This window comes from Megalops cyprinoides, chromosome 2 (genome assembly GCF_013368585.1).
Source record: "Megalops cyprinoides isolate fMegCyp1 chromosome 2, fMegCyp1.pri, whole genome shotgun sequence".
Taxonomy (NCBI): Eukaryota; Metazoa; Chordata; class Actinopteri; order Elopiformes; family Megalopidae; genus Megalops; species Megalops cyprinoides.
In genome coordinates this window covers 28,102,330-28,112,500 of record NC_050584.1, presented here as the reverse complement: position 1 = coordinate 28,112,500, position 10,171 = coordinate 28,102,330, and the positions used below count along the sequence as shown (strand labels likewise).

The 10,171-nt window shown below is 42.1% G+C and overlaps 2 protein-coding genes across 2 annotated transcripts in view; one reads left to right on the top strand and one right to left on the bottom strand.

The window, feature by feature from the left end:
- pde1ca (phosphodiesterase 1C, calmodulin-dependent a) overlaps positions 1 to 3,973 on the top strand; it is a 144,540-nt gene extending 140,567 nt beyond the window's left edge. The window contains exon 16 of the mRNA XM_036521202.1: positions 3,784 to 3,973. Coding sequence (XP_036377095.1) covers positions 3,784 to 3,944 — 161 coding nt within the window. The 3' untranslated portion in view covers positions 3,945 to 3,973. The remainder of the gene's footprint in view (positions 1 to 3,783) is intronic.
- A 2,256-nt stretch (positions 3,974 to 6,229) lies between these two features.
- On the bottom strand, positions 6,230 to 8,277 carry ppp1r17 (protein phosphatase 1 regulatory subunit 17). The gene is made up of 3 exons (XM_036515943.1): positions 8,211 to 8,277; positions 6,759 to 6,929; positions 6,230 to 6,348 (listed from the first exon to the last, which is right to left on the bottom strand). The coding sequence occupies exons 1-3, from the start codon at positions 8,245 to 8,247 to the stop codon at positions 6,278 to 6,280; spliced, it is 279 nt and encodes a 92-aa protein (XP_036371836.1). The 5' UTR covers positions 8,248 to 8,277; the 3' UTR covers positions 6,230 to 6,277.
- Between the last annotated feature and the right edge of the window lie 1,894 nt (positions 8,278 to 10,171).

Sequence of the window (10,171 nt, the reverse complement as noted above, 5' to 3'; positions counted from 1 at the left end):
TTATCAATGTTTGGTATGTTTCATTCACCAAATGAAGGCAAAAATCTCCATTGATTTCCATTATAATCTCCATAATACTTTTGATGAGTTTATTTTGAATTTTTCTGTATGTCATCCTTAACCTATGGAAAGCAGGCTCTATTTTTTGTATTGTTTTGTTAGGTTTCTTTCTTTCCCGTGACCATGACAGTACATGATATTTTTCGAGGAGTTGTATCCCATTGTGTAGGTGTGCAATATAATTTTGTAATCACGTTGCATATACATAAGTGCATTGCAGCCTTTATGTAAAATACACATTTTGTAAAAATGAAAATTTTTGGAATATATATATATATATATATATATATATATATATATATATATATATTCGTAACCCCACAGAACCCTGTTCCCTTTACAAAAACTTGCCTCATCTCAAACTCTGTGTCATTTCAAAATAGCGAAACTAATGAGCAGTTTCACAGCACACAGCACTAGGCTGGTGTTTCCAGTTTACTATAAAAGCACAGTTTAACTGTATGTGAAATTGTAAATTCAAGTTGTATTAAAGCAACTGTCTGCTTCAGTGGGATGAAATGATGTGGTAGCTTGAGGTAAAGTGCACAGACATTCAGTATTAATATATAACATGTGGAACTTTAGCACTTAGGGCCCTGACGCAATTCTCTCAAAGCTCATGCCGAGGCCTGAATGGGAGTTGAAGGTTTATGGTCTGTCAGGTCACACAATGTCCACATGCCTCAAAATTCAGGCTGAAAGAAATTTAAAATGTAGTCAGGATATGAAAAGGGACACTTCATTCCTCTCAAGTCGATAAGGCCAAAACATTAGTCGGACTTTACTTGGCCGTTTTGCATTTAATTTAATTTTGTAATCTTAAGTTAAGACTTAAGTTGAGGCTTCCTCTCCTACATTCAATTTAAAAAAAAATTATATACAGATTGTGCGTTATTGTGCACCTCCGGGGGCACTGAGAAACTGCAGCATCTGTGGTAGTGATCCCGACGGAACCCTAAAACTCCAGCAGCGCTCCTCATGAAATTCGTTTGTACTGCATGCACTGTGTAGGATGCAGGGTTCAGTTTGGAACACACCACCCCTGTGTGGCTGGGAGGGGCAGCGCTACTGATGAAAGAGTTCAATGACATTGCCTTAGTCCCAGAGCATTTGACAATGTTGTACACATGTAAAGTTTAATATTATGATCTTTTTGTTTTGTTTGCTTTTTCACTGTCCCACCTCCTGGCATCTAACTGCTTCTGATCGTTTTCTTATAATGAACGAATGAATGAATGAATGAACAAAACAGCAGTGTGTATGTGAACACACCATCATTGGAGTCACCCAGCTGTGAGTGAGGCAGGCAGGGACAGGCTGTGATGTGAGAGAGGGAAGCGAGTCCATGGGGGGTGGGGGTTAGTAAAAATGGGAGGAGCCAGAAGGAGAGAGAGAGACAGTGAAAGAGAGAGAAATGGAGAATGGATGATAGAAAAAGGTGTAAATTAGGGAAGGAAAGGAGAGGAAAAAGAAAGAGAGGCATATTTTGAACTAGTGCAGGTGTGGAAAGGACAGCATCAGTCAGCAGAATTGGGGTGGGGGGTGGAGGAGGCGCTAGTTGAAGTGTGACTGCAGTTGCCTGATTTTTGTACTCATAACTCACTATTCATGACTGTTCCTCTTTGTGTTCTACTCAATGGAAACTGATGCATATGCAGTTGCAAAAGGTCAATTTCTTCCACTTGGGCAAAACGAGTCCATTTGACTGTCAATCCTAATGGTTGTTCCCTCCTCTGCCAGAAACATGCTTTCTTTCCTGTTAATCTGCATATCAGATACCACCTCTTGACCCTTTACTTTCCTGGTTGGGGGAGGGGGTATGTGGGGGTGTAGGCTCTTTGTTTTTTATTCTGTCCTGTTCATTCTGCTTGAGGTTTGAAAATGTAAACGGGAGCTCTGTTTGATTAATCTAGGCAGCCATTTTACGTCTCGGAAGTGCCACCTACTGGCCAATGTCTACATTGCATCACCTTGCCTTATGATGCCGTTTCTCTCAACGTCGCTTTAGCAATCCCTCAGCTCTGTGTTGAACAAATTAAATAACCACCAAGACTATGCTGATCATTTTGATTCACTTTGTTTTGTAATTTTAACTATATTTGATTTTTTTCTTCTTTTGTAAAAGCCATATATTGTCTGCGTCTCTGTGATGAAGCTTCAACGTATGCCATTTGAACCATCAAATTGGAATTAGTGTTTTTTTGTTTTGTTTTGTTTTTCTTATTTTTTGTCTTGTCGTATTTGACCATTTGCTCTCCTGTTTCCGGTAAAAAAAAAAGATTAAAAAAAACACTACTAATCACAAACCAAGAGAAAACTGTGCTGACCATGTGGTCATGTTTGTTACAATGCTACGTTGTTGCACTGTTGTGACAATAAATCTGAACTCAAAGGGCTCAGATCACGACTCGATGTCTTTATTTTCCAGCTCACTACATGCCAAATTAATCTTCAATGTCTAAACTTCAACTCAAATATACACAGATTTTATTCATTTATAAGTATATATAAGTATATATAAAGCTGAACTTTTTACATTATGTGTGAGAAAATATTAAAAAATCAAGACTTGCAATGAATTCTGAGTCATTTAATTAAAACCAGGGGTTTGAGGGGTTCATAGGGTCATATCCTTGGTAAAGCATGACACATGGGCAGGGTATTCCAACATGATCCATATTAATTACTACCACCTCCATTCCTGTCAATTTGGAGTATTATTATTATTGTTGTTGTTGTCATTTAATAGACAATCTTATCGAGAGTGACTTACATAGGGTACAATTTTTATGCTACCGATGTATACAGCTGGATATTTTTTACTGAGGCAATTCTGTGTTAACTACCTTGCCTAAGGGCACAGTAGCAGTACCCCAGCAGGGAACTGAACTAGCAACCTTTTGATTCGGAACGCTGCTCTTTACCACTATGCTAAACTTCCATTGTACAATATATCAAAACTTCCAACAACCCGGCACCAAATTCCTGTCAGTTTTGGTAACACTGAACAGGACTGTGAGGTCTGGGAGGGTGGGTCCTGTCTGTGTGGACAGATGAGAGGGGCAGTCTTTGCCATACAAGCTCAGATTCTCTCACTTAGACTTGCCATGGTGACTACTATCATAGCGACCACATTGGCAAGCTGAGTGTCACACCTGCTCCCAGTCAGCCAGCTCAGCCACGCCCAGTTCAGCCCTGCTCATCAAGTGCACCTGTAATTCCTGATTCAATCAGTTCCAGGCTACATATGGACTCGGTCTGTGTTGCCTCATTGTGAGGTATTGTTCTTGTGACTCTACCAAGTCTGTACTCTGCTATACCGTGTTTGGCTGCTGTTGTTCTGACCCTTGCCTGTTCTCTGGACCTTGCTTTTATTGGATCTGTTTGTACTGCTGCTTCCCTGTTCCCTGACGATGAAAAAATTGTTTTTACTATCAAATCTTTTACTGTAAAGTATATAAATAGAGAAAGATATGCATACATTGCATACATTAAATATCTTCTGAGAGTTTTCTTAAGTGTCAGACTCCCAAAATGACGACAATGGGAAAGCTTGAGGAAGTCGCAAAAATGTTTGTCCTCTTAGTTTATCTGGCATGGGGACTCAACTGTGGGGTAAAAAGTTGCACTCTGTTGTATGCAGTCACGTACTATGTGTCAGCTGGCACATATTAAATTCTGAGGGAACAAATGCTGACACTGGTCCTGCTTGTGTTCTCCCAGACTTGGCCGAAGGCTACGACCTGATTCGCTGCTACAAGAGGCCGAGTTACTGCGCCACCTCCTACCTGCCACCGCGGGACAGGAAGGGGGAGGGCAGGCCAGCCGACGCCAGGAGCAAAGCCAAGCGGCTGCAGCGCATCTCCCTGCGGCGAGGGAAGTGACCTCACAGGAAGTGACATTACTGCACACTGTGGGGGAGGGGAAGGGGGGGGTGAATTTCAGCAGCGTGCCCCCCCCCCCCCCTCGGCTCCCGCAGGTGATATCGCCCGCGCCCGTGTCCAATCAGGCAAGTGGTGTCAAGAGGGTCCACCTCCAATGCGGAAAAAAAGACATGTCGCTTTCCTCTCCCACGCCTCAAAATGACATCACATCCTGTTCCTCTGGTGACTGAAGATGACATCACAACTGCTTTCTGTGGTCCCTCTACTTCATGACCTGGCAAGCTTGGTCTCATTCCCAGATTTCCCTCTCAGCTTTGTCCAGCTTGAAGTGAGGAATGAAAGTTTATGTCTATATATATTTTTTTTTTATTTTTGTTACATTATGTGCTGTTGGCTATAAGCTATGTAAGAAATATCTCAGCTCTGACAGTGTCTGCTGTGTCACTGTCATCCCTCAGTGACTGCCACCAGAATTTTTTTTTTCCTATTGATCTAATTATCCATCGTAGTCGTCCAAGTTAATGGCGTCTTTGTGCCGCATCTCCTCCAATAGAGAGCTCAGAGTACATCTGTCACAGCGTTCGCTGTGGCACATGGAGGCAGAAATCGGATCTCTCTCCTGCTCTCAGATCAGCTGCTGCCCGGTGTGGACTTTGGGCTGCATAATGGCCCATTATTGACTTCCCTTTAAAAGGCCCGACCACCTTCTCATGAACAGCAGCCCCTTAAATCTTCTCTGTGGGGATGATTTTTTTTTTCATGTGTTTCATTTTTATTTCCATCAGCACCCTGCCCCTGCCATGCCTTTTTGAATCATGTTGTAATGTAAGCTTTTCTTCTCCCTCACCTTCTAAGGAAAGCACTTAAGTGAGGTGAGCACACGCCTCTGATGCCCTCGCCTGATAAACTGGCCCATGATGCCAATGGCTATTTTACATGCTACAGCTCTGTACAGTGCACTACAGGAGGGCTAGCGCCGACTGGAGGATCAGCACATCTCTCTGTAACCTATAGCAACCTGGAGTGTTAAATCTAGACGCAGAGACTGCAGTGCTTTGAGGAGCCGAACTCCTCCCCCATAACAGAGCCATATATGTCTCATTGCCACATACTCCTGGTCATAATGCTCTATTGCTCTGTGCTTTATGACAGTTTCCATTGTAAAAAATGTGCTATAAGAAATAAAATTTGATTGATTGATTGGTTGGTTGACTGATTGATGGATTGGTTAATTGATCGATTGATTGATTGATTGATTGATTGATAGATAATAGAACTAGCGATGTCTGGGCTGCGGGTTCTCTCACACACTGAGCCGCTTGGGAGGCTAATGAATCATCTTTAACCTGCTGGTGGATTTCTTTAGGTGCCATTATCAGAGGCACACTCTCCAGAGATCCCCCATTGGTTAGTTTCTGAAAAGCACAGCATTCCCTTGTGTGACCTCATCGGATGACATGAAATTACGCTTGCTTGCTCCGCACACAAACACTGGATTATGGACCCTGAACCCTACTAGCCTCCTGACACTCCTGAAGGTAGCAGGGGAAAGGCCAGGAGGATTCTGCAGGGCAGTGCCAGGACTCCTTCCTGACTGACATATTCGCACAGGACTGCGGTCACACAAAGAAGGTGGGCTAAAGTCAGTAAATACATTAAGGAAACCTCAAGCATATTATCCTGGCGTGAATGATAGAAACGGAAGTCTGTTGTGATTGGGTCTTGGGCAGAAATTCTTAGACCTACTACCCCAAATATAGCTTAAGGCCATTTGTGGCCATTTTCATTTACAATAAACGTGTTTCATGACCCTATCAACACCTCTGCTGGTGGCTGTGGATTCTTAAAATGTTCCAAAGACTGAGAGAAAATGTAATAAAAAGCACTGAGATTTTTTTGGAGAAAATTCTTTATGTGGGATTTTTGGAGTCTCCTCGGAGATGTTGACACCTCATCCTCTGGCACAATGCTGTTTGGCTAAGCCTTTAACTAAATCACTTCACCTTGAGCAGCCACCTCCAGCCCAGGGCTAGTCATCTCCTAAACACTTAACATCTAACACTCCAGCAAGCATGTAACTGTTTCACAATGTCTCTGTAATGTTGTGGCAGTGTTATAGCAGAACATCTGGAGGTGCTTTTACAGCAAGTCATATCCTTTTCTGCAAGTGATGAATTCAAGCAATTTTCCTTTATTCATTTTAAACAGTGGGGAGGGGTGCAAAAATCTAATATTGCAAGGAACAAGCAACAAATCAATAGTCAGTTGCGCAATGGGGGGTGAAGTAATTTCTGCTTAAAATGAAGACTGAAACAGAGCTCTTCCCAAAAATTCTACTTCATTCCCTCTTTCTCTTCGTCCTCCAGGTGAATCATGCGTTTTTCCCCTTTCATCCGTCTGACCCCTGAAGGCAAACATGAAACAGAACTGACACAAACTGGACCTTACACAACCATGGTGAAAAAGAGACAATAAGTATATACACTTTGTGTTTTTTCCATTTCTAACACACTGCTGCTTACTGATCCAGATTCAAGCCCCAAAGCATCAAGGCTGGCACAAGCACTATCTGATGGGTTTCCCAGGGTGAATCACACGTTTGCACAGGTTTAACCAGACCCCTTCTTGCTATTTACAGACAAATTCACAGAGACTTCACACAGACTTTTGTAGGGAAATGAAAAAAATGGCTTATGGCCTGTACAGAACATTCCAGAATATGCACATTCATTCAGAACCTTTGTCTATTACAGAACATTCCAGATATTTCCATGAACATAAGACAACATGAGACACAAAGAAAGATTGGGGTACCCGGTACAAGAGGAGGAGAGTGCAGGACTGGCGTGTCTTTCCGCCGCGGTTTCCTCTGTCCCTGTCCGTCTCTGGGCTGCTCAGAGTTCAGGGGCTGGGATCCAGCCTTCTCCAATGAGTCCGCTGCCCCCGATTCTCCCGCCAGCATGCTGGAGATGTCTGAGATCCGACCTGCGTGACATGGCGTGAGGATGTGAGGCGGGCTGTATAGGAAAACTACACACAGGACTCATTCCACCAAATTTCAGGGGCCAGCCACCATGTTTCTTTATTATTTAGGATTTATTATTTACATCCATTAAAACGGGAAGGTTTGGCCAAGAGCTTATTTCTTTTACAGTGATGATCTTGACTGAAAGTTTCACACAAAAGAGAGAGACGTCTTACTGTAATGTTTCTTTCCCCTGTTGTTTTGTGTTGTATACTGGTGCATTTAACAAGCCTTCCCTTCTAGTCCTGGAGGTCCACAGCCAATTGTTTCTTGTTCTGTCTGTTTAAGCCTCTATAGCAACATGGTTAGGGCTCTGAGGATGAGCTGCGTGGATCTTTTCAAAGATGGGAAGGGGTAAAATTAAGTGGTGTAGTACCTGGCACTCACCATTTGGTGGACCCAGGGACTGAGAATTCATATTTCCTAACTAGATGTTCATATTTGTCACTGTGTGTGCGTGTGGTTGGGTGTGTGCATGTGTGTGTGTGTGTGTGGTGCATGTGTGTGCTCATATGTGTGATCCCTCCCTGGATTGCCCAGTGGCACACACGAGTCAGACTGTGGCCATCTGTCACAGCGTTTAACTCTCCCATTGGGGTCCTCTCTTTCTCAACTCCTGCTCTCTTTCTTTTTCTCCCTCTCTCTGTCTGTCATTCCATCTCCATCACAGTACATCTTCTATCCTCTCTCATTTCAATTCAATGATGTTCTGTTGGCAGGACAAAGAAGAACATTGTTGCCATCTAACTACAAGTATGTCAAAGAAAACATATATACATACAGGGATATATTTAGTGTAAAGGAAATGCGTAAGCATCCACACACACACACACACACACATATATATATATATTTTTTTTTTTTCTGTCATCCTAACAGCATATCCTCTCACTCACTCTGTCACTTCATTTTGTTTTTCAATTCAGTGTGCTTTATTGGCATGACTAATGTACACTTTCGTATTGCCAAAGCAGTATAAAATAATTCAATAATGAATCTCTGTCTCTCTCTCCCCTCTCCCTCTCTCTCTCTTTCTGTCTCTTGTTCCCTCTCAGTCTTCCTTTCTGTCTCCCCCCATCTCTCGCTCTCTCCTTAACTCTCTATTTCTCTTTCTCTTTCTTTGGCTCTCTCTCTTCCTCTCTCTCCCCCTCTCTCTCTTAATCTTTCTCTCTTTCTGTCTCTCGTTCCCTCTCTCACCCCCCCTTTCTCTCTCTCTCTCCCTTTCTGGTTAAGATACTCACAGTGATGGTCCTGCCCATTCAGCTTGTGTTCAGCCATCTCCGTGGGCGACCTCACACAGCCAATCGACATCTTCCCAGAGGACAGTCTGACATCACCAATAACCCAATCAAAAATAGGCCTTGCCTGTATTCTAACCCATATTTACAGTCCACAATCACAGATGATTAGGAGAGATGAAGGCATACGCTTTTTAAAAAATATATAATATGCATTTGTGGAAACAAACACAAGTGGATGGTATTCAGCTTGTCAGTAACAGCAACAGCAGAATGAGGGGAAATGAAATGCCTTTGGGGTGTCTGTACCCCTTTTCTGGTAGAAAAAAAAAAAACTAAAGTGTCATCTCAATGAGCAGTAGATCTGACTATACACAATCACTGAATCAAACCCACACAACTTCCCTCTCTCTCCCACACACTTTCAAGCCCCCTTTAAATGCTGCTTTAAATTCTACTCACTAAACAATTTCTCTTTGACAAGACATTTCTGCATGAGTCTGTATTTTGGTTCATGTCCATTTCATTCAATACCATTCTGCTAGAAAACAATTCGTGTAATATCAATATTCCTCAGGCAACCATCCATCAAAACCTTGTATACAAAGTTAACTTCTGTGACTTCTGCACAGATGGCAATATTTCACTGTAAAAGAGCCACAAAGTACACCAGTCAAAAGTTTGGATACACTTTTCTTTCTTCATTTTTACTATTTTCAACATTTTAGAATAATAGTAAAGTCATAAGAACTATGAAATAACAAAAATGGAATTATTCGGTGACCAAAAAAATGTTATAAAAAATCTATCCTATTCTTTAAAATAGTCAAAAAACATTTTTTAAAATATAAAGATTTTTTGGAAAGAGATTCATGCACAGGCATCAACTTCACTATTTGTCTAAGGTCTTTAAACATAAGTCTTTAGATCAAAATGTCTTTGAATGTATGTTTCCCATTATCTTAGTCAGGTGTGTCCAAACTTTTGACTGGTACTCTTTGACTTACATGCATGCTGAGTACCTAATGGGAGGAAGAGAGACAGAGAAGGATAGAGTGAGAGACAGGGGTCTTACCTTGGTTGGAGAGGGAGAAGTTAGAGGGGGTGGACGGGAGAGGTTGGTTTTGTACTAGAGGGGAGGGGCAGACCTGCATTGAGTCTTTGTTAGCACCCGTTGTCATGACAACAATGCCGTCATCCCACATTCATCACTGGCTTTGAATGGGACTCTAATAAATATGTTTCAACACACAGACTGAAGTGTCCCCTAATGATGAGACAAGAGCCTGTGTTTGTGTGCAAGTGTGCATGTATATACGTGTTTTAGCTTGTGTGTGTGTGTCTGTGTGTGTGTGTGTGTGTCTGTGTGTGTGAGCATGTGTGTTGGCCTGTGCGTATATGTGTGTGCATGTCTGTTCATATTTTTGTCTGCAAGTGTGTGTGTGTGTGTCTGTGAGCGTGTGTGAAATTGTGTGTGTGCGTATGTGTGTGTGTCTATACATTTGTGTCTTCAGTTGTGTGTGTATATGTTGTCTGAGAAAAGAACATTTGTTACCCAATACCTCATTGCCTGAACAACATTTCATCTATCAGAATCAGAGTGCATTGATCCAGGAGAGGGAAGAGAGGGAGATGGAGGAGAAAAAGAGAGGGAAGGAGACAGGGAGAGAGAAAGAGAACAGGGGGAGAGACAGGGAGATTTATGATTTGTAAAACCTCTTTATTGAACCACTGTCAAAAAGCAGAAATAAACAAGAAATAAAAAGAAACAAATAGAGTCTTAAAAATCGAGATAAATTCAAACAAACAAGGCTCACTTATGCACACAGCCTCATTAGTGATCCCATTGATAATACCAAACTTTCCATCTTTTATCCTCATACCACCCAGAGAAAGAGGTAGAGACAGTGAGAGAAAAAGGGGGGGAGAGTGAGAGAGGGAGAGAGAGAGAGAGAGAGAGAGAG

Bases quoted from the DNA above. Each gene is read 5' to 3' on its own strand.
- ppp1r17 (XM_036515943.1), bottom strand. From the start codon at position 8,247: ATGGCTGAACACAAGCTGAATGGGCAGGACCATCACT. The intron at 6,930-8,210 runs GTGAGTATCTTA...CATGTCACGCAG, and splicing joins GAATGGGCAGGACCATCACT to GTCGGATCTCAGACATCTCC. The intron at 6,349-6,758 runs GTACCCCAATCT...GTTTGCCTTCAG, and splicing joins CTCTCCTCCTCTTGTACCGG to GGGTCAGACGGATGAAAGGG.